The sequence below is a fragment of the Halichoeres trimaculatus genome, unplaced genomic scaffold (assembly GCF_033239565.1).
Source record: "Halichoeres trimaculatus isolate MK-OKI-2021-1 unplaced genomic scaffold, fHalTri1.1 fHalTri1_scaffold_8, whole genome shotgun sequence".
Classification (NCBI taxonomy): Eukaryota; Metazoa; Chordata; class Actinopteri; order Labriformes; family Labridae; genus Halichoeres; species Halichoeres trimaculatus.
Genome location: NW_027437186.1, coordinates 4,664,973 through 4,691,158, shown reverse-complemented (window position 1 = coordinate 4,691,158; position 26,186 = coordinate 4,664,973). Strand labels below are relative to the sequence as shown.

The following is a 26,186-nucleotide window of genomic DNA, read 5'->3' as shown; positions in this document are numbered from 1 at the left end:
GATATCCATTTAAAATCCTAAATACTATGTAACATACTATGTTACAAAACTATGTTCATAACATGCTATGAAACAAAACTGTACCCGAAACTAATGCCATTCATGAGTGTTAATACCTCTTTCAGGGATGACCTTTGACCTTACATCAGCAAAGTGACATCAGTTCAGCCAAATTTCTAGCCCAATCAATATAGTCCAATATTTATAGTTTATTTTTAGTTTTTTATAGTTATTTTGGACAAGATGTGCCTATTTTTTCCGTATTTAAAGGGGTATTTTAATGATTGCAAAACTGATTAAAATATCAATATAGGTCAGTGCTGACTCAGATAGGATATATAGGCCCCTTACAGGGGTGATATATATGTATATATATATATATATATATATATATATATATATATATATATATATATATATATATATATATATATATATATATATATATATATATATATATATATGTGTGTGTGTGTGTGTATATATAAATATATATATATATATATATATATATATATATATATATATATATATATATATATATATATATATATATATATATATATATATATATATATAAGGTGAAACCACGGGTCCACCGCAGCAGACCGTTTCTGGCAATAATCCAAAGCCGTAGCAGCTGGAGTCTGACAGGAGCACAGCAGCAGGCCGTCCACTGCACCGATCCCCAGGAACCTACAAGACAAACTCAGAGCCTCCCAGAGAGGTGTATGGTTAGTAACTATAACGTGAATAGAAGTTAGACTGACAGATTGAGAAAGGGAAACAGGAGCCCTGTGTGTTAGTTTCCCCCTGACAGTTTAGACGAAGATTTAAAAAAATTTAAAAAAGCTGTCCTTGAGACCTGTTGGATGTGAGAGTTAAAGGACAGGTCCTGATCAAAAAGAACTCCCAGGTTCCTGACAGTGGTGCTGGAAGCCAAGCTGATGTTGTCTGAGGCAGCGATGTTGTTCAAGAAAGCTTCTCTGAGATGTTTAGGTCAAAGGACAATGACTTCAGTCTTCTCTGAGTTCAGCAGTAAGAAGTTTCTGCTCGTCCAGGACCTTATGTCTTTGAGGCATACTTCAAGTTTAGATGAGTGGTTGGTTTCTTCAGGCTTCATTGACAAGTAAAGCTGAGTGTCATCTGCATAGCAGTGAAAGTTTATGGAGTGTTTCCTCAATATAGTGCCAAGAGAAAGCATATACAAGATGAAAAGAATCGGTCCGAGCACTGAACCTTGAGGAACTCCATATTGCACCCTGGTGTGCAAAGAAGCTACGTTGTTCACATGAACAATCCGATGCCGAACCTGAACGATCTGATTAAAGCCAAGCTAAAGCGGTTCCTGAGATACCAAAAGAACCTCCAGTCTCCACAGAAGAATGCGATGATCAATAGTGTTGAGAGCTGCACTAAGATTGAGCACAACGAACACAGGAAGAAGACCACTGACTGAAGCCAAAAGTAGATCATTGGTTACTTTCAGCAGCACAGTCTCAGTGCTATGGTGGACTCTGGACCCAGACTGAAAGACCTCAAAGAGACTGTTGCTATGGAGAAACTCACAGAGCTGATTCGCGACAACTTTCTCCAAGATCTTAGAAATGAAAGAGGTTAGATATCGGTCTGTAGTTGACCAAAGAGCCTGAATCAAGTGTAGGCTTTTTCAGAAGAGGCTTAATAGCAGCAACATTAAAAAGTTGGGGCACGTAGCCCTTCAGTAAGGAACAGACTTCAGAAGACAAGTTGATGGTTTGGCTGAAGAGACTGTTGAATCCAGCTCTGACAAGTCCACAGGCGAGAAGCAGTCCAAGAGTATATTAGCTCTAAGCAACGTTTACGCGATTTCGCCAACAGACTAAGGTTCTACTGTTGCATGTAACACGTTACTAATTTTATCTCTAATCTTGAATATCTGATCATTGAAAAAGCTCATAAAGGCCTCACTGCTAAGGGATAGATGAATGCATGGCTCAGTAGAGCTATGACTGTTTGTCAGCCTGGCTACAGTGCTGAAAAGGAATCCAGGATGTTAGTTCTGGAATGTGTAGTTGTCAATCTAGCTCTCAGGATTTTGATTGTTGCAATATGTGTTTTTATGGTTGTTTCAGAGTGGAAAAAGTAAGCAGATTATTTTTCCCCAGCTGGTTTACTTAACGCTCTAGATTTCTCTGGTCTTTCTAAGTTTACCCCTGAGCTGGGGTAAAATGAGACACAAGACCAATTTCTTTTTTTTCACTTTCTTTTTGCAATTTCGTTGTACTTGTTGCAATGATAAATTAAGTTACATTCTCTTCTTTTTAAAACAATCACATTTTCACTGCTCTTTGTCCTGAATATGCTCTGATAATTTCCATTGCCAGAAAAAACATCCTGAATTAGAGGGAAATGTGTAAAGTTTACTGTTTTATCATTTCAGCTCACCTGGAGGGGAACAAATGTAAAAAATGTCTCACATTACCTTGTTCTCCCCTATGACTTAAAAAGAGCCCAAACAACGCATTTTTCTCCAGTAAAACAAAATCTTCTTCAATCTTTTAGAGATGCAATCAAATAATTGTGACTAGACACAACTGAATAAAACAGGACTCCTTCTGGAGTTTGGTCATGCCCATCATCTTCGGCATTCACACGCAATGAATCTTGGGATACATGAGGCTAAGAAGGATTCACCGAATCTGTCCTTCGTGGCACCCGAAAAGGAGGCCAGATTCGTTGGCTGCATTTTGGAGGAGCCTTTGAAATGGGCCAGCCTTCGACGCACCACGGTGACAAAATCTGTCTTTAAATCCAGCCTCCACAGGCTGCAGCCGCTGAATTGGGACACAAGGTCCACTCCACTTGGAGTGACACTCAGTGGTGAAAGGGGCAGTGTGTAGGGGGTGATTTGGAATTGAGGCGAAGTCTCCTCTCACCTCCGCACCACCAGAAGTACTTTCTGAGTTGACATTTTGAAGGCTGACCCAAAGCAGTGACTGTGCTCAGAGTAGAGAGGGGAGAGGAGACTAATCATAGGAGATATGATCAAGGAAACACAAGAGCTGCCTTTTCGGAAGTTTTTTCACTGACATACACCCCCCCACATAGCATATCACCCTCTTATTGGTCGCTGCAGCGGCTCAGACTTCCCCACATGAAACTTCACAAACACAACAGAGTTTAATGAGAGAAAAGACGAGATGAAAACAGGCACAGAGAATCGTTCAGAAACGGGTCCTAAATCTGGGATTGAAAAAGTGTTTGTTGTGAGTTTAAAGCACAAAATACTGAACACAACCATAATGAAATCAATAAAATGGAGGATTAATATTGAAAACTGAAACGTGATAAATAATATCTTCCTGAGACACAATAAACTAGGTTATAAGTTTCAGAGTTCCCGATCAGACGGTCTCTAGATAAAGGCTAAATGATTAATTAATCTAATAATGAGGCATTTTACTGGTAAAGTGATCCCTGTGCTTCAAAACAGCACACAGAATAAAAAGAGAACAGGTTTCCTTCATGGCAATGTGTTTGTTAAACAGGTCACAGGAACAGACAAATCTCTGTTACTGTTTATAATTTATCAGGGTTATTACAGTGCACATGCGCAGACACACAAACAGCTGTTAGAGCTGGCTGACAGATGATCCAGAGGTGATCAGCTGATGCCGTCATCACTAAAACATGTCGCTTTGCGTTCGCTCCGGAGGAGAGGATGGATGTGTCCCAATTCAGAGACAGTAACCTAAGGAGGCTGAATTTGAAGATTGATTACGTCACAGCGGTGCGTTGAAGGCTGTCCCATTTCAAAGGCTCCTCCTAATGCGGCCTAATCTGGCCTCTTTTTCAGGTGCCACGAAGGATGGATTTGGTGAATCCTTTGTAGCCTCACATATTCCAAGATCCATTGTGCGTGAACGCCGAAGATGATGGACACGGCAGAACTCCAGAAGGAGTCCTGTTTTATCCAGATGTGAAGGATTTCTGGCAACAACTATGTGATTGTATTTCTAAAACAATAAAGATTTTGTTTTGCTGTAGAAAAATGTGTTCTTTGGACTTTTATACAGTGAGAAAAAAAACAGTTATAAATCTTCTTGATATGGAAAAGTTTTATGTTCATATGTTAATTGTCCCGGGAAAAATTGTATTATTTCTTACAGGGAATTCAAAAAATACATAAATCATTTCGGTATTCAAAAAAAAAAAAAAAATCAAAACGAAAACAGCTTAACATAATAATAATAATAATAATAATAATAATAATAATAATAATAATAGTAATAATAATAATAATAATAATAATAATAATAATAATAATAGTAATAATAATAATAATAATAATAATAATAATAATAATAATACAAGCAAAGTTAAACAGCATAAACGTGAAAAAGATTCTTTTTTCAATGTAAGGTTTTGGTTTACGTGTGTTTGAAAAGTAATGTAAGCCTGACAGGGGAGGGCGGCGCTGTGTGACGTCGAGAGTGAACAACAACAGGAAATGCTCTGTAGACCAGACCTTCTCATTTCAGTTTGGCCTTAACGGTCTACTTAGGCAACGAAGACCGGGTACTCCGAAGGAATTGGGACACAGCAACGAATCTCCTTCATTCCTCTCTCCTCTTTTTATTTCCTCGCGTCCCTCCAATGCGCCTCTCTCTGCTGCTTTGAGACCATAGACTGTAAAAAAGTTTGAGACGCATCCAGTTGTGCGGGCGGGTCATCATGGCGGCTGGAGTTTCTGAAAGTTGGGACCCGGATGTCAGAGAAAAAAAGGTAAGTTGAGGAAAAGACATTTATCTAAATTATGAATTATTGACCCGCTCGGGAGTAATTATAATGATTTACTAGCTTGCTACGAGGTAGGATGGAGGCGCTCTATCTCCACCACAACTGGCTTCGTTGAAAACAAATGCAAAACAGCGACTGGACTTTTATAGTTTTTATGTTCCCGACTCCAGCACACCTGACTCAAATGATCAGCTCGTCATCAAGCTCTGCACGAGCCTGATAACGAGCCATTCATTTGAATCAGGTGTGCTGGAGTGGAGTATCTAAAACATGCAGGGCAGGGGTCCTCCAGGACCAGGATTGGGAAACACTGGGTCATAGGAATGGGGGTCTTTCATAACTTTTTGCCTTAATCCACTGCTATTGTAGGACGTGACAGCCCTTAACATATCACAATAAATTTCGTATATAAAAGGTCAGTAAAAAAACACTGAGACCATAATAAGGGGCCAGTCGATGAAAATGTGCTTTTTCCAGGTTATTATTTCAACACCTTCGTCATTTTTTAAAATTTATTGACACCAAATCACCTCTTGTGAGTCCTGGACATCCTCTCACAACTTTTACAGACAAAAGGCGAATGTTAAATATGAAACTGTCTTCACCCAGTATAAACAATATGTGATGCAGGATACTTCAGGTTGAATTTCTAATTTCAGTGAGTGACTAAAAACAGCAGCCCGGAGATGGAGTTTTATGTCTGCGTCTTCACTCTCACCAGCACAGGGCGCGCTCCCAGAGACGCAGGGTATTTCGGGTGGTATTTAGGTCAGATATTCACACATACATCGGCTGCACCGTAAAGTGAATGTGATGCTTTCACAGACACACACACACACACACTGTTTTTTTCAGTCACAGAGCTGGAAACTACCATAAGAATCATCTCCCAGCGCCTTCTCTTCTCTGTGAACATGCTACACTCACTGTCCTGCCCATCCCCCTGCCGATGAAGTCCCCACCATTCATCATTGGTGCACACTAATGTTTTTGTCTCATCAATGTTTTTAGGTCAGTGTTTTGGTCGTGTCTTAACCTTGGTCAGGACTTTCCTGGTGACTCTGATGGAGGTCGTTTGAGGTAAGCTAAGTTATGCATGAAATTAACATAGCAAACCCGACCATTAAATTAGCCAAACCAAAAGACATAAGGGTTACCTTTATGTTAAGTAATCTAAATATCACTTAAAAAAAAGATACTGACTGACTGACCATTCAAACTGGTTGATGTAACGTAACAACAATAAATGCCAGTATTAGGCTCCATGCCCAAAGGGAGAGGACACTGTTGTATTCTTGTTCTGTTGTTACAAAGAGTTGTGACATTATGAATAAAAACATTGTGGGATAATGCTGATGATTTTTTTTATTTATTTATTTATTTTAATTTGTTGTACATATATGTACTGACCTGTTTGTTTGACCTGATAGCAGAACTCGTAATGCCTCGTTAACACCCATCCACCCTGATGATTCATCTGCTTAAAAGACACCTGTTTAAAGCCTCAATCAGTTAGACTCCAAACTCAACCATGGCCAAGACCAAAGAGGTGTTGAAGGACACCAGGAGAAAAATTGTGGACCTGTACCAGGCTGGGGAGAGTGAATCTACAACAGCAAGCAGGTTGGTGTGAATAGATCAACTGTGGGAGCAATTATAGAAAAATGGGAGACATATAAGACCATTGATAACACTGGGGAGCAATTTGAAAAAAAAATTAAAAATAGTCTGTTGAGTTAGATTTTTATGATGATCCAAACTAAAATTGTCATGCTGATTCCAAAATTGCAGTCAGTTTTTTTCTACCAAGTCAAGTTTTTCTCCACAGCTTACTCTCTATATAAGCTAAATTCCTCTGATTAGCTGTAGTAAGACTCTCCAGCTGATTACGATTGGACTCATCTACAGCTACATGGCAACTTGTTTGTGCAGTCACAATTTAGACAGTGTGGTGAGAGGTGTTTGCAGCTCCTAAAAGGTCAGTACTATCAATATCTGCAAACAGAAAGCCCGCATATTAGGAATGAAGAGGATTTGTGCTGGCTTTTCTCTTAACCTTTCGTTTTATGGTGTTTTTTAGTTTTCAAAGCTTGTAACTACTCCATCTTAGTGTTGACACCTGTGGCAAAGTTCTATTTACTAAGCTGTTCAGGGCAGAACTTAACTGTGCTCCATAGAGAGAGCAAAGGGAGAAATGTGAAAGCAGCGATGCACAGAAAAATGACATCACAGTTTAGCCCCAAATTTCATAACTAGGGGTGTAACTGTTCACAAAACTCACGGTTTGGTACATTTTTGGCGCGGTATGGAACAACGCAAAACCATTTGCTTGTTTAGCATGTTTATTAAACCAAAAAACTCGCCATTATACAGCGAGGGGGGAGGCTCTTCAAGCTCCGGTTGGTCGTTAGCAGCAGCCATGATGCACAATTCAGACACAAGCTCCTGTGGCTACTGAAGCTCTTTGATATTCATCTTCTGATTGGCTCACTGTGAGATGTCACGTCCACATGATATGCACATGATTGCAAAGCACAAATCACAGACCACTTTCCTCATGAATATTAAAACGCCTTCCTTGCTCAGCCAATCATAGATGAGTACTCAGGTGAATATTAAAGAGCCATGTGCAACGGCTAACGTAAACTTACTGTACTCATTCGAATACAGCACTGTACCGAACCGAACGGCCTTATGGAGCGGTTCAGCATGGATACATGTACCGTTACACCCCTAGTTATAACATACATGATAGTAAAAGTTGACAGCGAATAACTTATTTAAAAAAATCAGAATTCAATCAAATTACATTCAACTTGGAAAACTTTTTTTTACATACTTATTTTTATTTTTGATACATTGCTTTAAATTTATTTAGTGTGACTATTCTTTTTTGTTCACATTTCAATTTGTTTTAATTTTTGTGATTTCATGGACACAAAGGTTATTTATTGGTTGCTACTTAGAGACTTGTCATTTCAGTAAAGAAAGCAATTACAAAGCCTAACACTAAGTTGGTGCATATGTTTTAATAGTTTGCTGAAGGGAAAATGATGCCAATTCCAGTTCTTGTCACTTTTCATTTTGTTTGGGGATTTTTCATAGCTAATGAAATTGTTTCTATATTAATAGGGTTTGTGACCCAGTTGTGCTCCAGCTAACAAGAAGTGTCACCCTGCTTGAAAGCAATATGGGCCCCACGTACAATCCCAAGTGCAATCCATATTTTTACATTGTAGTCTCCATGTCGTATCCACGTAGAACTTTTATTTAGGACTGAGATTGGTCTGGTATATGTTGCCCAGTTGGGCTTCATGTAACGACATGTGCAATCCTGCATTAATGGAGCATCCCACAGCAGACTAATTTTATAATTCTTAGTGGGACCCACATTTTATCCCATTTGTGCCCCACATTGGCCCCACAAACAGATGTTGGCAGGGATGTCCCTGTAGAATTACCGTAAGATGCTGTAAAGCAGATTTTATTGCTGTAATGTGCCTGGTTGTGCACGTTCTGTAGCAAAGCAAAGTGTGGCTGCTGCTCCACATTACTGTACCATACCTTGTTTTATCATTCTCTCATCAACTTGATGAGACACTCACAACGTTCAGTTATAATGGCACCTCAGTGTTCAGCAGCATTTTTTGCTAAATGATGGCTAATGTGAATGATTGATTGAGACGATCAGCTAAAATTCCTGATTACTGATACATTAAAAAATGCCAAAATCGGACCAGATCTGATACTAGGGTTTTTTTTTGTTAAAGCAAACTTGGTGTGCCAGTCTGGTCTCTCCTCCCGTGCCACAAAACACTGAACAGAAAACACTCGATAAGCTATCAACATGGAGGTGACATTCAGAGCTCTCACCCCCTTTTATGTTCTGTCTGTTATGGTAGACTGAAAGCAACCTGCAAACTGTATTTGGTCTTATAACTGTATAATGAGAATTCAGTCAAAAAAAATTAAAACAGCTTCATAAATCATCCATGGCACTCTGCAGTGTTTATGTAGAGCAAATAAAAATTTATTTATTAATATTTTTCACTTTATTAACTTTATTAATATTTTTACATGTTAGTGTGTATTTCAAACGGAGGACACACCGACAGTCTTAATGTTTGTTTCATTAAAAGGTTAGTCAGCACCATCTAGTGGTCAGACAGTACAACTACATCATGTGAGGAGTTTGTAATCTGACACTGCCTTGGTTTCTGCCACAGGTGAGACCAGTCCTGATGTCACTCTGAGCTTATGAGGATGAGACGGCGTCCTCAGATGAAATGCAAACAGACACCAGGACTGAGGAGGGACAAAGCAGCAGCTTCTTGTACCCACACATGAAAGTGGAAAGTGTCTGTGAGCTGAGCTGAACTCACTTCAGCAGGTGAGAACCTAGCAGCACCTCCGGTCTAAGAATATGAGACTATACGGGAGTGCTAAAATCTGCTTTTTCTCGAGTTTTCACTTGAAGCTGGCTCCTGAAGTACCAGAAATCACAAACACACCAATCCAAAAAAAAAGCTGTTTTCAAAGCAGAAATTAACCTATTTACAGCCTGGTTCAAAAAACGTCTCCTGTCTGAGTTGCTAATTTTACTATCAGCACACACTGTACAGGGGGGGGATATTGTCTAACTCAACCGTTCAGAGGATATTAAGATCCCAAGCTCCCCCAATCAGAAGCACAGTTCAGGGTCACGTGACTGACAGGCGGCCTACAGCTGTACGTGAAGCCCTTGCCACTTCCAATCCGCTATAGCCGATGTGCTTCATTTTCCATTTCAGAAACAGACGGGTGACGTCAGGGAGACTACGTCCATGTTTTATACACTATGGTGAGAATCCTTCAGAGAAACCTGTCCCTGTTTGATGATCGGGATCGCTGAGCTCATATGTTGCTGGATCACTGTTGAACTGTAGAAATGTTTCTGGATGCTGATTGGCTGTTTGAAAGTAAGGCTGGGCGATATATGGATATTTCAATTAAATTGATATATTTTTTCAACGCAATATAAAAGGGACTGTACCATTTGTATCTATAAAGCTCATTTTGCGTATTATTAAGCAGTTTATTTCTTAACATGGTTCGCAAGTTTGCTCCTATTTCTCCTCTTCCTTTCTCTGTGTCTGTATGTCACACACACAGCATCTCTGCTCCGAGGTGACAAATAACCCCTTCTCCCATCAATCAGGGATAACATACAGACGGACAGAGGAATTCAGCTACCGATGAAAAGTTAGTCAAAGATAAATGAAGGCTTGATAATTTGGAGATGGTTTGGATTCAGTGTGTCAGATGACAAGCATGAAACATTTAATGTTAAAGACTGCTGAAAACCTGTTTCCTGAATGCTGTCACACGTTTGGTGCAGGAAAAAACAGTAATAGCCGGTGCTTCTGAGCAGTTTGCCAAAAGTGCAAGTAAGATTTAAAAAAAACAACAAAGAAACACAACACTCATTTCCTATTGGTAAAAGGAGCATCACCTCAGCCAATCCGAAAAATTATATGGTTGCCAGGAGAGAGGGAGAAGTCCCGGGAGTTAAAACAAACAAAAGAAAAGTTACCTATGCCAAGACGTTATTCTAGTTCTATTCTATTATTATTATTATTATTATTATTATAGTTCTAGTTAGTTATTCTAGTCCTGAATTTCCCCTCGGGGATAAATAAAGTATTTTCTATTCTATTCTAGTTCTAAGCAAATTTTTCTTGTTCCATTGGCAGTGATTCGGTGACTGACAGGAGTGCAGTCTCAGTGGAGTGGTCACACTGGAAGCCAGACTAGCAACAGTATGTGCTCAAAGAATGAGGTCAGCCGACTACCTGAATAATTATAGGATGTAAATAAGGTCAGATTTACAATATAGAATAACTGCTGCATGTGGGTTGAAATCAACATCGTCACAAACAGTTTAACCCTCAGCTCGAGCTGCATCTCTGTTTCTCTTTCTTCTGCTCTTCTGTCCTTTTTCTGACTGACAGTCAGGCTCTAGTGTCAACCATACAAAATTAATCACAGAAATCATTTTCAGCAGAGGAAAACACAAATATCTCTTCTCAGTTCTAAACTTCATCAGCCAACATGGTGTTGTCATAGAGACCTAGATATGCCGTAAATCAATCTGGTCCTGCTCGACCCAATCGGGAAGCTAATAAGTAGCATTTTGAAGTAACCTGTAACCTGTAATAATGGCACTGATAGTCTCATTTTAAAGTGTGGATTAAGATCAGGCATATATGTAGAGGGGGAACTTTATAAGGATCACTTTTGAAGTCAAACTCCCCACATTTACATACAATGTAAATGAAATGATTTCTCCTTGTAGAAAAGCTTTACCTGATTCCTGCAAAAGGGAACAGGAGATTGTAATGGATGCATTATTTTCTATAAATGTGTCGATGGATTTTGAGATTTTTTTTAAATGGTATGAAAGCACTGTCAACACAATCAATCTGTCAATCAATCAATCTGATAAAAAGAGGAGTGGATACGTTTGAAAAAGAAGAAAACCATATGGTCTGAGTTGAGAACCTCCAAGGGTCAGTGTATCCATTCTCTTTCATAAATGCCACAAAAAGGCTTTTAACATTTTAGTGGGAACAGTGGTTTTGGTGCTTGACCGGTCCATGCAAAGATCCATCACAGCTAGCACGGCTAGCTCGTCCAGTTCACCAGAGATAGATCCCACGTTCCCGTCAACGATGGGTGGAAAAACAGGTCCACATCCCAGCTTACACCTGAGAACCAGCACGTCGTCCTCACCTCCTCCTCCTCACCTCGAGGGAAATCATCAAGCCCTACACTAGTTAGCATTGACATGCTACAGGCTGCTAACAGCTAATTTTGCATGTAAACAATGCAGCCATGGATACATGTAGGATCTCCAGACAAACACAAATAAATACAGGAATCTGTATGACTCTTCACACACAGATCACTGTGATAACCAATTGGTAAATAATTCATGGTGTGAAATTGCGGCCACTCTCGGCAGGGAAGAGGAATTAATTAAAAGAGCCTAAAAAATCTCCACGACAGATATGTCTTGTTGTAAACAAAGGCAAACTCCTTCGACTCTCGTAGAGTACTCTGGCAGACATAAGTAGTTATACTTCATACTGATTTGCAGGGAAAAATTTGGGATTGAAAGGGTAAATGAGAGCCAGGCTCTTTAACCACTTCCTTTTACAGAACTGAGACAGGTTTATATCACATATGGTGCTGATAGTATTGATCATGTTTTAGCTGAAGCTCTCCTGTTCTCTGGTCTGATTTTTCTAATTTATGTATTTTTGCTGGTCATGTTGCTTGATGTGGGTCTTTTTTATCATTCAAAGCTTAATAAACATGTTCATGTCTGTTTTCACAGTGAAAAATGCCGCCTAAAATTGGGAAAATGAGCTTAAAAGAGTTGCTGTTGAAAATACTGGAGGATTTGGGTAATGATGAATTCGACAAGTTTAAGTGGTACCTAGTGGAACATGGTACCCCAGTGAGTGAGCTGGATAAAGCAAACAGGCTGAAAACAGTGGATATGATCGTACAAATACACAACCAACAGTCTGCAGAGGTGATGAGAGAAATTCTGGAGAAGATACCCAGAAAGGATCTGGTGGAAAAACTCTCGAGCAGCATCCACCCTGGAGAAGAAGGTAAAAAGTGACATTTATGACAAAGTTTTTCATATCTGAGAGTAACACAAATCAATGAACTATTAATGGGGGTGGCATGACAGAAATGCCAATTTTAGGTGGGATTTAGCATGACAGAAATCTACATGTTAGAAGCTCTACTTTCATTATTTACTCCCCTGATACAAACATAAAGCAAAGAGTTGTAAAACACAATATCAGATATTATCATTAAAAGTTTAAAGTTAAATATTGGAAACCAAAGGTGTCACACTCTAATCTGATAATGAACTGGAAACAACTTTAAAGGTTTTTAGGCTTTGAACGGATATTTTAGTGTTTCTGAACTGGTGTTGAAGGAGTCACATTGCTCTAGTGCTGTGGTCATCAACCTTCGAAAGCCCAAGATCTCCATACTCAAGCTTTGTGAAACATAAGATTTACCAATTTAAGGCTTGAAAAAGAACAACACATTATTCATCCAACCTTTAATGAGCCTAGTTTGTTATACTTGAAGTAAAACACTTGAATTCAGGCTTTCTCTATGAAGAACCCTGTCTGTAGATTAAACGAAACAAGACAACAACAAAACGTTATGAATATATTCTACATGCACCAGTCACTTGCTAATTTGTGTTGTCTGCTTAAAATAGCCCTAAAAGCTCTTTGAAATTTGAATGAAAAACTTTCACTGATTTTAACTGTTTCCACTACTTGAAAAATGAACTGGATTAAGGTCATCTCACTACAACAAATACTAATTGATCCACAAAATAATGAACAGTATCAAAACAACACAGAGCATTTCAGAGAAACTGTGCTAAAAGGCCAACTCTGGAAATAACCCACAAGTCCTCCTGTCTCTCTCACTGCCACTCTTCTTCATTCCTGTTGTCTCTAACTTACAGCAGCCAGTGTTATGAAGTCAGGCAGGTTCCTGCAGTCACACAGTCACATACATAGACATATACACTCACCGGCCATTTTATTAGGTACACTTTTTGCCCTCAGAACTGCCTTTATCCTTCATGGCATAGATTCAACAAGGTACTGGAGACATTCCTCAGAGAGTTTGGTCCATATTGACATGATAGCTTCACGCAGTTGCTGCAGATTTGTCGGCTGAACATCCATAATGAGAATCGTCTGTTCCACCACATCTCAAAGGTGCTCTATTGGATTGAGATCTGGGGACTGTGGAGAGATGCCCTTCTGCAGACACTGGTTGTAATCAGTGGTTATTTGAGTTATTGTTGCCTTTCTATCAGCTCCAACTAGTAGGGGTGTAAATCACCAGTTTCATGGCGATACGATACGATATCGATTCTTTGGACAACAATATGATATTTGCCGATATCACAAAGTCTGTCACGATACAATACGATACGATACGGTTCTGGGGCCTTCGATCGATTTAAGACGATATAATGTCCTCACTGAACACAATCAACAACATTTCACCTGAGGCAAGAAAGAAATACAAAACAATTTTAATAGTTTTAGCACTGAAATGTGGAACAATGTGCTGACCTTTGGGAATGATAGTTTGTAGAGGATTATAGCCATCTGTATGATCTAATTATGTTTTAAAATTAAAACTGGTTGAATTCAGGTAAGGTATTTTTTGCCCCTACAATTACCTTATGGTTCTTACTGTTATACTGTAATGTTTGTTTATTATATCGAGTAATGATGCAACACTATAATTAAAAATGACTGATTACATAAACTTTATTATTGACCTCCAACATTTGACCATTTTCTATCAAACCAAAAATGTGAAGCTTTGATTTTAATTAAACCCAAACATTTCTATTGTTCAAAATTAGAACTATCAACTTAACTAACTTAACATTGATAGTTTTTTTTTACTGTGATGCTGATAACCACAGTTTGTATGTCAGTGTGATCAGACTTTGTTTCACTGTGTAATAGTCGATGTGGAGGAGGAATGACACTAAGCTCTCGCTGTTTTACTTTTTAACTTTATGAACTTTCATGAATCAGTGGCTACAAAATCAAATTATGAGATAACTCACTGCACTCCTGTCGTGTGTGCAGCATGCATCCTCTGCTATCAGGACGGCTGTATCTTACCCGGATACAGGAGAGCTATTTTATGATTGGCCGTTATGTCTGGCTCCCTTTTAGCTCTGTGATGCTAACAGCGTCTTGCTACACGATCGCCTACAGCGGTGTGACTCATTGGGCTCTAAACAGTACAATTTACAGCAGGAGAAATATCAGGCGTGGCGTGTCAGAGAGTGAAAAGGTTCAAATGTGTGTCTCATACGCTGAGTGCGTGAGGCTTGAGAGGAAACTTCAGAACGAGGTTGGACGGAGACGGACATGTGTGTCCGGTCGGGATTTCAAAATAAAGGCGTACATCAAAGACCACGATGATGATGGATCTTTAGACTTTCCATCGATGTGATTGGATCATTGCTTAACCAATCGATGTATCGATGTATATCGATGGATCATTACACCCCTACCAACCAGTCTGTCCATTCTCCTCTGTCCTCTGGCATCAACAAAGCATTTTGGCCCACAGAACTGCCGCTCACTGGATATTTTATCTTTTTGGGACCATTCTCTGTAAACCCTAGAGATGGTTAAGGGTTAAAATCCCAGTAGATGAGCTGTTTGTCAAATACTCAGACCAGCCCATCTGGCACCAACAACCATGTCACATTCTAAGTCACTTAAATCATTTTTCTTCCCCATTCTGATGCTCGGTTTGAACTACAGCAGATTGTCTTGACTATGTCCACATGCCTGAATGCAGTGAGTTGCTGCCATGTGATTGGCTGATCAGAAATTTGTGTTAGCGAGCAGCTGGACGGGTGTGCCTAATAAAGTGGCCGGTGAATGTACAAGTTAATGGGATGGCTGTGACTAAATACTGTCTGTGAATTGGGATGGGTACTGAATTAGAAACTTTTAATAGGTACCGACCGAGTTCTGTCAAAAGAACCAGGTTTTGATTCACGTAAAACTTGAAGGTAGCATGTTTAGGTACCTAAATGCATATTTGTGACTGTGAGGGAGTGGAAGAGTAGGGGATTTTCCATGTTAGATATAAACACACCAATGGAAGGTTATATATTGAAGAATAAATGTGTTTAATTGCAAAATATATATATATATATATATATATATATATATATATATATATATATATATATATATATATATATATATATATATCATTAAACTAATTGAAATTTTTTTACCACATGAACACGATAAAGTACCTGGCAATTGGTACTGTTGAATATCGGTACCAATTGCCAGGTTCGGGGCATCGGTACCATACCATTTCAAATAAGGTGCCTGTCAGTAAGACGGCTCATGTATTTTGATTTTATAATTTTCATCTGTAAAAAACGCCATTTCACAGAGATAAGTGGAGCCATAGTAAGCACTCACTCTTTGAGCACATGTAATGAGGAGGAACTATTTCTCTTTGCCAACAAGTCCCTAAAAGTCTCTTTCCCTTAATCTGGACTTCAACCATACAGCTATATTCCAAGATGACAAGACCAGGATTCATTGGGCTCAGATTGTGGAAGAGTGGTTGTTACAACCCGACTCGTGAGGGGAAAGGGAAGCAACATAAAACCCAGGTTCTGGTGTAAATAATAAAGTTATTTATTTGCTTCAACGGAAAGAAACTGTGCAGTTAATCAGAGGGGAGGTGTACAAACGAATGGGGAGGAGGTGGCTACTTAAAAGACACAAATTTACAACTTAAATCAACTCTAACCTAGAGCGAGATAAACACAAAATAACTAACACAACCGAAACTCAGAATCAGCCCCCCAAGCCCCGTACAAGTTACACACAGTTCAGTTAGGTTTCCTCCCCTCGTCACACATAACAAACATCCTAACACAAAAGTCTAACAAAGTGTCTGCCCCCGTGCGTCCGCGTCTGCAGCCTCTTGAGCCCACTGCTCCACGTGGGTTGGTCCCGCCGAACTGCTCATCCGCCAATCGCAGCACCCTGTGGGCAGCACCCTCTCATGCAAGCACACTCAGAGAGAGACACACACACCACACACAAAGCACTAGCTCGCAGACATGGCAACCCTGCCCACTCATAATGCGGCGGCGGCCGTAACACCCCACCCCTCAAGAGACAAACTCCTAGGAGTTTGTGACACAGTTCCACATAACACAGTGCCATGTAGCAACGTTACACTAATAACACACAACTCAATACTCACCCCTGGACAGGGCATCAGCCACAACGTTTTCTGACCCTCTTTTATGGCGGATAACGATATTAAAGTCCTGCACGATCAGTGCCCAGCGCATGAGCCTGTGGTTGTGGTTGTACATCCTGGAGAGGAAAACGAGTGGGTTGTGATCGGTGAACACCTCCACAGGCAGAGAACTGGAACCCACATAGACTTCAAAATGTTGCAATGACATCAACAGAGCAAGCGTTTCTTTTTCAATCGTTGAATACTTAACCTGATGTTTATTAAATTTCTTTGAAAAGTAACACACAGGATGATCGATTCCACCAGCATCCTCTTGCAATAGGACCGCTCCAGCTCCAACAGCTGAGGCGTCCACCTCCAATTTGAAAGCACGCGCAAAGTCAGGGGCGGCCAGAACAGGGGCATGGCTACGGAGTGACTTAGCGCTGTCAAACGCATGCTGACAATCAGCAGACCACACAAACTCAACCTTTGGGCTCAACAGAGCTGTCAGTGGTTCAACCACGGAGGAGAAGTTGCGGCAAAAACTTCTGTAGTACCCGGCCATGCCTAAGAATCTGCGGAGAGCCCTTCGGGTGGTGGGTACCGGGAACTCTGTTATAGCCGAGACTTTTGCTTCTAAGGGGCGCACCTGACCCTGTCCAACCTGTCTCCCGAGATAGGTGACGGTGGCCTTTCCGAAGTCACACTTAGCTAGATTCAAAGTCAGAGACGCGTCCGCGAGTCGAGTAAACACCTGCTCGAGTTTTTGAATGTGCTCTTCCCATGTGGAAGAATAAACGATCAGATCATCCAAATACGCGTTACAATTGGTCAAACCTGAGAGTACAGTGTTCACCAAACGCTGAAATGTGGCAGGGGCGTTACACATTCCGAAAGCCATTACAGTATACTGCAGGAAACAGTCAGGCGTCACAAAGGCCGATATCTCTGATGCTCGGTCGGTGAGTGGAACTTGCCAGTAGCCTTTTAAGAGATCTAGTTTACTGACATATTTTGCGTTACCCAGGGTATCGACACAATCCTCCATTCGCGGCAGAGGGTATGAGTCCGGTACCGTAACGGCATTAACTTTGCGCAGATCTGTGATAAATCGCGGGGACCCATCTGATTTGGACTCCAACAAACATGGAGAGCTCCAAGAACTACTGCTGGGGACAGCCAACCCATTCTGGAGCAAATAATCCATTTCTTTTTTCATAAGTTCACGCTTAACCGGATTCACGCGATACGGATGCTGTCGTATGGGCCGGGCTCCTTGGACATCTATGTCATGCTTTAACACTGTAGTCCGGGTCGGAACATCGTTGAAAAGGCACGGGAAACGACCGATCATCTCAGCTACATCACGTTGTTGCGCGCACGACAAGTGACTTAACTGAGACGGGAGTGCTTTTAACATTTCCGAGTTTGGCAGCCTGGCGCTTTGATGGGAGATATGACGCGTCATTAAATCATCCTCCTCTGATATGTCAACAGCCCTGGACACAGTCAGTGTGCTCACAGGCTTTAAGGGCGAGGCAGGCTGATCCGGCACTGTTTCGGGCTCTCTCGAATAATAGGGCTTCAGCATGTTTATGTGACACACGCGAGTTTTTCTCTTTCTCTCCGGTGTGGAGATTACGTAGTCTGTATCACTAAGGCGATCAGCAACGTCATAGGGACCGGAGAATCTAGCAGAGAGAGAAGATCCAGGAATAGGCAACAAAGCTATAACTTTATCGCCTGCCTGGAATCGGCGACAGACAGCAGAACGGTCATAGCGGCGCTTCATAGCACCTTGAGTGGCAGAAAGGCACTCTTTTGCCACAGCATTAGCGTGATGCAAGCGCTCGCGAAACTTACTTACATAGTCGAGAACATTTTTCTCTTTTGGCGCCTCTAACGCAAGGAACTTTTCCTGCAGCAACTGGAGTGGGCCACGGGGCGTGTGGCCAAAAACTAGCTCAGTCGGACTAAACCCCAGGGACTCTTGGACAGCTTGACGGGCCGCGAACAACACATAAGGAATCCCTTCATCCCATCCTTTTCCCGTTTCTGCACAGTGTTTGCGGAGCATGGACTTTAACGTCTGATGCCACCTCTCCAATGCACCCTGGGACTCCGGATGATATGCGCTGGAGACTGCATGCTTTACGTTCAAAACCTGGAGGACCTGCTTAAAGAGTTTGGACTGAAAGTTGGTGTCCTGGTCAGACTGGATTACACGAGGAAACCCAAACGTTGAAAAGAACTTAGAGAGAGCTTTTACGACGGAGCTGGATGTAAATAATAAAGTTATTTATTTGCTTCAACGGAAAGAAACTGTGCAGTTAATCAGAGGGGAGGTGTACAAACGAATGGGGAGGAGGTGGCTACTTGAAAGACACAAATTTACAACTTAAATCAACTCTAACCTAGAGCGAGATAAACACAAAATAACTAACACAACCGAAACTCCGAATCAGCTCCCCAAGCCCCGTACAAGTTACACACAGTTCAGTTAGGTTTCCTCCCCTCGTCACACATAACAAACATCCTAACACAAAAGTCTAACAAAGTGTCTGCCCCCGTGCGTCCGCGTCTGCAGCCTCTTGAGCCCACTGCTCCACGTGGATTGGTCCCGCCGAACTGCTCATCCGCCAATCGCAGCACCCTGTGGGCAGCACCCTCTCATGCAAGCACACTCAGAGAGAGACACACACACCACACACACACACACACACACACAAAGCACTAGCTCGCAGACATGGCAACCCTGCCCACTCATAATGCGGCGGCGGCCGTAACAGTGGTTCAGGGAGCATGAGACATCATTTTCACACATGGATTGACCCCCAAAGAGTCCAAACCTTAACCCCACTGAGAATCTTTGGGATGTGATGGAGAAGGCTTTGTGCAGCGGTCAGACTCTATCATCATCAATGAAGATCTTGGTGAAAATTTAATGCAGCACTTGATGGAAACAAATCTTGTGACACTGCAGAGGCTTATCCAAACAATGCCATAGAGAATGCGTGCTCTGATCAAAGCTAAAGGTGGTCCAACAAAATATTGGAGTGTGTGACCTTTTTTATGGGCGGTGACTTTTTTTGGGCCAGGCAGTGTATTTACTGATTTATTTTCTATTAAGAGCTCTTAAAATCTACTGGGGAAGCTTTAAATATCTACCATTTGATCTTGATTGACGGATTGGTGACCTTGGCTCTAGTATTTGCAACAGTAGATATGGGTTATCATGGTCCCTTCAATAAGAAACTACTCTAGAAACATCATGCATTTGCAGGATCATCATCACGTTTCAAAGCCTAGTGAAATGTACCTTTACTGTTTTTTCTGCTCTAGCAGATCTCTTTGCTGTTCTTCTTTCGTCTGTGTTCTCCTCTCAGAGGAAACAAAAAGCCAAAAGAATTCAGAGCTGACGTATTTTGCTTTGAGGAGACTGTCCTCTGTCTCTTCATTCACTGTCGTTTCAGTTTGCTTCTTGGTTTGTACACGTGGACACAGAGAGCTGAGAGGACTCTGTGCACATCTTTTCATATTGATGAGCTCATGGAAATAATTCCTTCATTTTCACATTCTCTTTGTCTCAATTAGCTGCTCTGCAGGAGGTTTTAAATGAACACAAGTCCAATCTGAGGAGGAGATATCAACGTGTGACTGAAGGACACGATGAAGCAGAAAGTAGACCCCTCCTCAAAAGGATCTACACTGAGCTCTACATCACAGAGGGACGAAGTGAAGAGGTGAATACCCAACATGAGGTGATCCAGCTGGAGACAGCCTCCAAGAAGAAGATCCTCCAGGACACTCCCATCAAGGTCCAGGACATCTTTAAAGCCTTACCTGAGCAACAAGAACTCATCAGAGTGGTTCTAACAGTCGGCGTGGCTGGGATTGGAAAAACTTTCTCAGTGCTAAAGTTCACTCTGGACTGGGCAGAGGGCTCTGAAAACCAAGACCTCAGTCTGGTGGTCCTGCTTTCATTCAGGGAACTGAACCTGATCAAAGATGAGCGGCACAGTCTCCTCAGTCTGCTCCATGTTTTCCATCCAACATTAGAGAAGCTGAGAGCAGAGACGCTGGCTGACTGCAAACTTTTGTTCATCTTTGACGGCCTGGACGAAAACAGACTGTATCTGGGTTGGCCCATCACTCAGGTTGTGTCTAAAGTCACACAGGAGTGCTCTGTAAACGTGTTGTTAACAAACCTGATCCAGGGGAATCTGCTTCCCTCAGCTCTGGTCTGGATCACTTCTCGACCTGCAGCAGCCAATCAGATCCCTCGTTTATTTGTGAACAGGCTGACAGAAGTACGAGGCTTCACTGACACCCAGAAGGAGGAGTACTTCAGGAGGAGGTCCAAGGATGAAGAACAGTACAGCAGAATCATCTCACACATCAAGACCTCCAGGAGCCTCCACATCATGTGTCAGACCCCGGTCTTCTGCTGGATCACTGCTACAGTCCTGGAGGACATGATGGGGACCGAGCAGAGAGGAGAGCTGCCCAAGACCTTGACTGACATGTACTTGCACTTCTTGCTGGTTCAGACTCAGAGGAAGAAGAAGTATGCTGAGGGTCATGAGACTAATCCTCAGACCAGTCCTCAAACCAGTCCTCAGACCAGTTCTCAGAAGCTGACGAAGGCTGACAGAGAAGTTCTCCTGAAGCTGGGCAGGCTGGCATTTGAACATCTGGAGGAAGGAAACATCCTGTTCTACCAAGAAGACCTGGAGCACTGTGGTCTGGATGTCAAAGAGGTCTCGGTGTACTCAGGAGTTTGTACAGAGATCTTTAAAAGAGAGGATGTGATCTTCCAGAAAACAGTCTACTGCTTTGTTCATCTGAGCGTTCAGGAGTTTCTGGCTGCAGTCTACATGTTCCACTGTTTCACACATGAAGACACAGCAGTAGTGGAGGACTTTCTGAAGGGACGACACACTGAAAGTAAGCACACAAAGGGGATCATATCTTTTTTTAAGGCTTTGCTGAGAAAGGAACACAAAGTTCCCCCTCTGGCAGACCTCCTGAATGAAGCTATGATGAAAGCTCTGAGCAGTAAAAACGGTCACCTGGACCTGTTTGTTCGCTTCCTTCATGGACTGTCTTTGGAGTCAAACCAGAGACTCTTAGGAGGTCTTCTGGGTCACACAGACATCAGTCAAGAGATGATCCAAAGAGTCATCAACAACCTGAAAGAGATGAACAGTTATGGGGTCTCTCCTGACAGAAGCATCAACATCTTCCACTGTCTGACGGAGATGAAGGACCCCTCAGTCCATCAGGAGATCCAAGAGTTCCTGAAGTCAAAGACCAGATCAAAGAGACTCTCAGAGATCCAGTGCTCTGCTCTGGCCCACATGCTGCAGATGTCAGAGGAGGTTATGGATGAGTTTGATCTGAACAAGTATAACACATCAAATCAGGGTCGACTGAGACTTATTCCAGCTGTGAGGAACTGCAGGAAGGCTCGGTAAGTTTCCCTGAGATCAACATGAAAATCAGTGTGATAGAATAGTTTAGGTCTGAAAATAAAAAGACTACAAACCCTGATTCCTCTGAAGATAGTGATCTACTGGTTTCTTAAAGTTTAACATGATGTGTTTTGGATCTGATCCACTCTGTTCTAATCAAACACATTCACAATATAAAGAGTCTTTTCTCATTCTTACTCACTTTATTACAGACTTACACACTGTGGGCTCTCAGAGACTCACTGTGAAGTTGTGGCCTCTGCTCTGAAGTCAGACCCCTCCCATCTCAGAGAGCTGGACCTGAGTAAAACCTACTTAAAGGATTCAGGAATGGAGCTTCTGTCAGCCGGTCTAGAGAGTCCACACTGCAAACTGGAGACTCTGAGGTCAGTTCACCGACTGAAGCTCATTCTTTTGTTGTTCAGCTTTTAAAAAAAACTTTTTCTGAGCTTTTGATTTTTTTTTTGGTACATTTTGGGAGTTTTTCTGAGCATGAAACTAAAAAAAGTCTCTCAGGTCTATATTTACCAGGACTGCTTAATTCTTGTTGGAGTAAGGGAACGTGGAAGAATAGGACTATACTCTCAGCAACTCTGGAGGTCAGCAGCTCCCTGTCCCCACTGTAAACAGTGTGGACAAAGGTGACTTTCCACTTTCCCCTTCTGAGTTGCCAGACAGTTTGCCAGAATTTCTTCAGTGCCAAATGAAAATCTTTTTCCATGGCCTCACTGACTTTCTCCCACGCCCAAGTTTTTTGCCTCAGTGACCGCAAGAGCGGCACAACACTTACCTACCAGCTGCTTCTGGAGGCCCACAAGCCGACCATGCCCTGTGAGACTCCTTCTTCAGCTTGACCATCCTGACAGGGTCCCCAGCAAGGCGTTCCCAGCAAATCCTCACTGTTTGTTCAAGTCTGCCTGTCTGACATCTTCCCCCGCCACCTGATCCAACTCACTACCAGGTGGTGATCAGCCGACAGCTCTGCTCCTCTCTTCACCAGAAAATATGTGTCCAGAACATACGGCCGCTGATCAGCCGATACGACTACAAAGTCATTGATTGATCTGTGACCCAGGGTGTCCTGGTGCCAGATGCACTTATGAACACCCTTATATTTGAACATGGTGTCAGTTATAGACAAACTGTGACTAGCACAGAAGTCCAACAACTGAGCAATGCTCTGGTTTAGATCAGGCAAGCCGTTCCTCCCAATCAAGCCCCTCCAAGTCAACCTATCATTGCCCGCGTGAGCGTTGTAGTCCCCCAGTAGGACAATGGAGTCCCCAATTGGGATGTTTTCAAGCACCTGTCCCAAGGACTCCAAAAATGGTGGGTACTCTGAGCTGCTGTTTGGTGCTTACGCACAAAGAACAGTCAGGACCCGTTCTCCAACCCAAAGGCACAGAGAAGCAACCCTTTCGTCCAGTGGGGAAAACTGCAACATGCCGGCAGAGAGCTGAGGAGCTATAAGTAAGCCCACACCTGCTCTCTGCCTGTCACCCGGAGCAACACCAGCAAAGAAAAGAGTCCAACCCTTCACGAGAGGGTTGGTTGCAGTGCCCAAGCTGTGCGTTGAGGTGAGCCCGACTATATCTAGCCGGTATCTGCACCAGCTCAGGCTCCTTCCCCACCAGAGAGGTGACGTTCCATGTGCCAAAAGCCAGTTTCCTTAAGCGGGGATCAGGTCGCTAAGGCCTCCGCCTTTGACCACCACCCGATTCACATGGCACCGGACCCCTATGGCTCCTCCTTCAGGTGGAAGGTCCACAGAAGGATGGACCCATGTCACCCACCTCAGGCTTGGCCTGACTGGGCCCCATGGGTAAAGGCCCTGCCACCAGGCACTCGCCTGCGGGCCCCAACCCCAGGCCCGGCTACAGGGTGAGGCACCGGCGACCATACGCCAGGGTGAACTAAATTCTGTTGGTACTCATCATTAGGGGTCTTTGACCGCTCTTTGTCTGGCCCCTCACCTAGGACCAGTTTGCCTTGGGAGACCCTACCAGGGGCGGTCGCCATCGACAACATAGCTCCTAGGATCATTGAGGCACTCAAACCCCTCCACCACAATAAGGTGGTGGCCACAGAGGAGTTTGCTTCTCCTCATCCTTGCAATGATCAGGACAACATCCTCTCAGGAGAATTTCTCCATGTCTTATTCATACAGCTGCTACGTCCTGACCAATGACTTCCCCTGGAGTGGAAGGTGTGTAAAAAGTGGAAAGGAACATTCACAATAAGGTTCAAAGCAATAACAGATAAAACAGAAATGAGGTGCAAACTTGGGATGTAACGATACTCTCCACTCACGACTTGATACGATTTCCAATCCTGGGCTAGCAATACAATTTTCTCAATTTTTTTTTTTTTTACAGAATAAGCTTGCAGAAAAAATTTGACTGAAAAATATTATTTCAATAATTTTTGCAACTGCAAAACACAACCCATGCAGTGAATGCAAAATTTAAAACACACGCACACATCCACATATTTTAATGTATAAAAACTACAAAATATATTTTCTCTTCTTTTTTTTCATCATGGCTTCAAACTTTTATTAATCAATTATTTATTTAGCACTAACATAATTTAGCCTTATCTAATGCCACTGTTCATCTGGGCTTAAAAATGACTTTAAATGTATTAGACTTGCTGATTCACATTTATGTGAAATACATTACTATACTAAAATCATACACTGGAACAAAGTATTAATACAGTAATAGTTACTCATATGTGAAAGTAAAGAGTGATTTAAAAGAGATTAAATAGTAATAAGTTGTACATTTGTACACCCTGGTCACCCCTAACTATGTCACTGCCCTCATTGTGCCACCCCAGCCGGAAAGTTTAGACACACCCCTGCATAGAGGCACACGACAGTGTGTGGTATGAGACTAACGGACTGAGGAAAACTCCTCTTTAGATTTTTAAAGATGACAGCAAAGATAGCCAAACTACAACTCCTGTCTCAAAGAGACAGCAGAAAGGTGACTCCTGAAGAAGCAAGAGGAGGATTAACGATCAGACGGTGTGTAACACACCAGCCGTAGCACAGCGCCAATCATCATTCCAGTCCCCACAAACTGATCAGGATGAAGTTTTAAGTAAATAGAAACCACACAGAGTGACAGGTGGTACCTGTAAATTCTGGTAAATGATTGTAGTAGGTGCCGAATGGATTTTCTCCAGTAACTTTTTCTTGTGTGCGCGCATCGGGGGCGCTGCTGAGCAATGGAGGAGTAAAACGTGTTTTTGGTAGCTCCAGTAACTTTCTTGTATAAACAAACAAAAAGTACTTAAAATCCATTACTAAGTGTTCTAGGTGCAATGTCTAAGTAACAGCAACGTATGATAGAAAAACAAACAGATAAGGAAGGATGAAAAAATCGAGAGGCAAAAAAATCAAATAACAGGAACTAGGCCTTGAACCAACCCCAGGCTCGAGTGAGACAACTGCTCCCGACAACATGGACGAAGAGGCGGACCCAACCAACCGAACTGTGCTAGCGGCTATAACCGCGCTACGCAATGAAGTGGCACAAATTAAAGACGATATCTGCGCAACTCTGGACTCTCGTATACAAACTGTTTATACTGTCCTCAGAGAAGAACTTGCCTCGAAAGAAATTCAGTCATCCATAAAAGTCCTTGAAGAAACTACAGCCTCGCATGGGATTACTATTAAAGAGGTGGAGAAGTCTGCCACCTACCACCCAGACGAAGTTACTGAACTCCGCCAACAAGTCACCCGACTTAACTCTGAGCTGGGGAAGTTCTCCGAGAAATGTGAAGATTTAGAAGGACGCTCGAGACGGCACAATTTAAGAATCACCGGAATCCCAGAGGGGATAGAAGGACCCCAACCAAGAGACTTCATCGCCGGGCTACTGAAGGACCTGCTCTCCCTGGACGAGAAGCCTCTAATTGATAGAGCACACCAGACTCTGCGTAAACGACCTGAATCTCATGAACCCCCCAGGCCCTTAGTCCTGAGGTTATACTATTACCATGTGTTGGAGGATATAATCCGGAAAGCTACCGCAGCAAAACAGCTGTACTATGACGGAAAAAGAA

General features: G+C 42.2%; 1 protein-coding gene across 3 annotated transcripts in view; it reads left to right on the top strand.

The window, feature by feature from the left end:
* The first annotated feature begins 4,509 nt into the window (after positions 1-4,509).
* Positions 4,510-26,186, top strand: part of LOC141795622 (NACHT, LRR and PYD domains-containing protein 12-like) — a 42,261-nt gene continuing 20,584 nt past the window's right edge. Inside the window, exons 1-8 of one of the 3 annotated variants that reach the window (XM_074676584.1) lie at positions 4,510-4,767; positions 5,794-5,862; positions 6,216-6,405; positions 9,009-9,172; positions 10,515-10,600; positions 12,161-12,443; positions 20,230-22,108; positions 22,322-22,495. In XM_074676584.1, coding sequence (XP_074532685.1) covers positions 12,167-12,443; positions 20,230-22,108; positions 22,322-22,495 — 2,330 coding nt within the window. In that variant the 5' untranslated portion in view covers positions 4,510-4,767; positions 5,794-5,862; positions 6,216-6,405; ... (1 more) ...; positions 10,515-10,600; positions 12,161-12,166. Of the gene's footprint in view, positions 4,768-5,793; positions 5,863-6,212; positions 6,406-9,008; positions 9,173-10,514; positions 10,601-12,160; positions 12,444-20,229; positions 22,109-22,321; positions 22,496-26,186 lie in introns of all 3 variants that reach the window. The other 2 variants (XM_074676583.1, XM_074676585.1) reach the window with 2 other exon arrangements.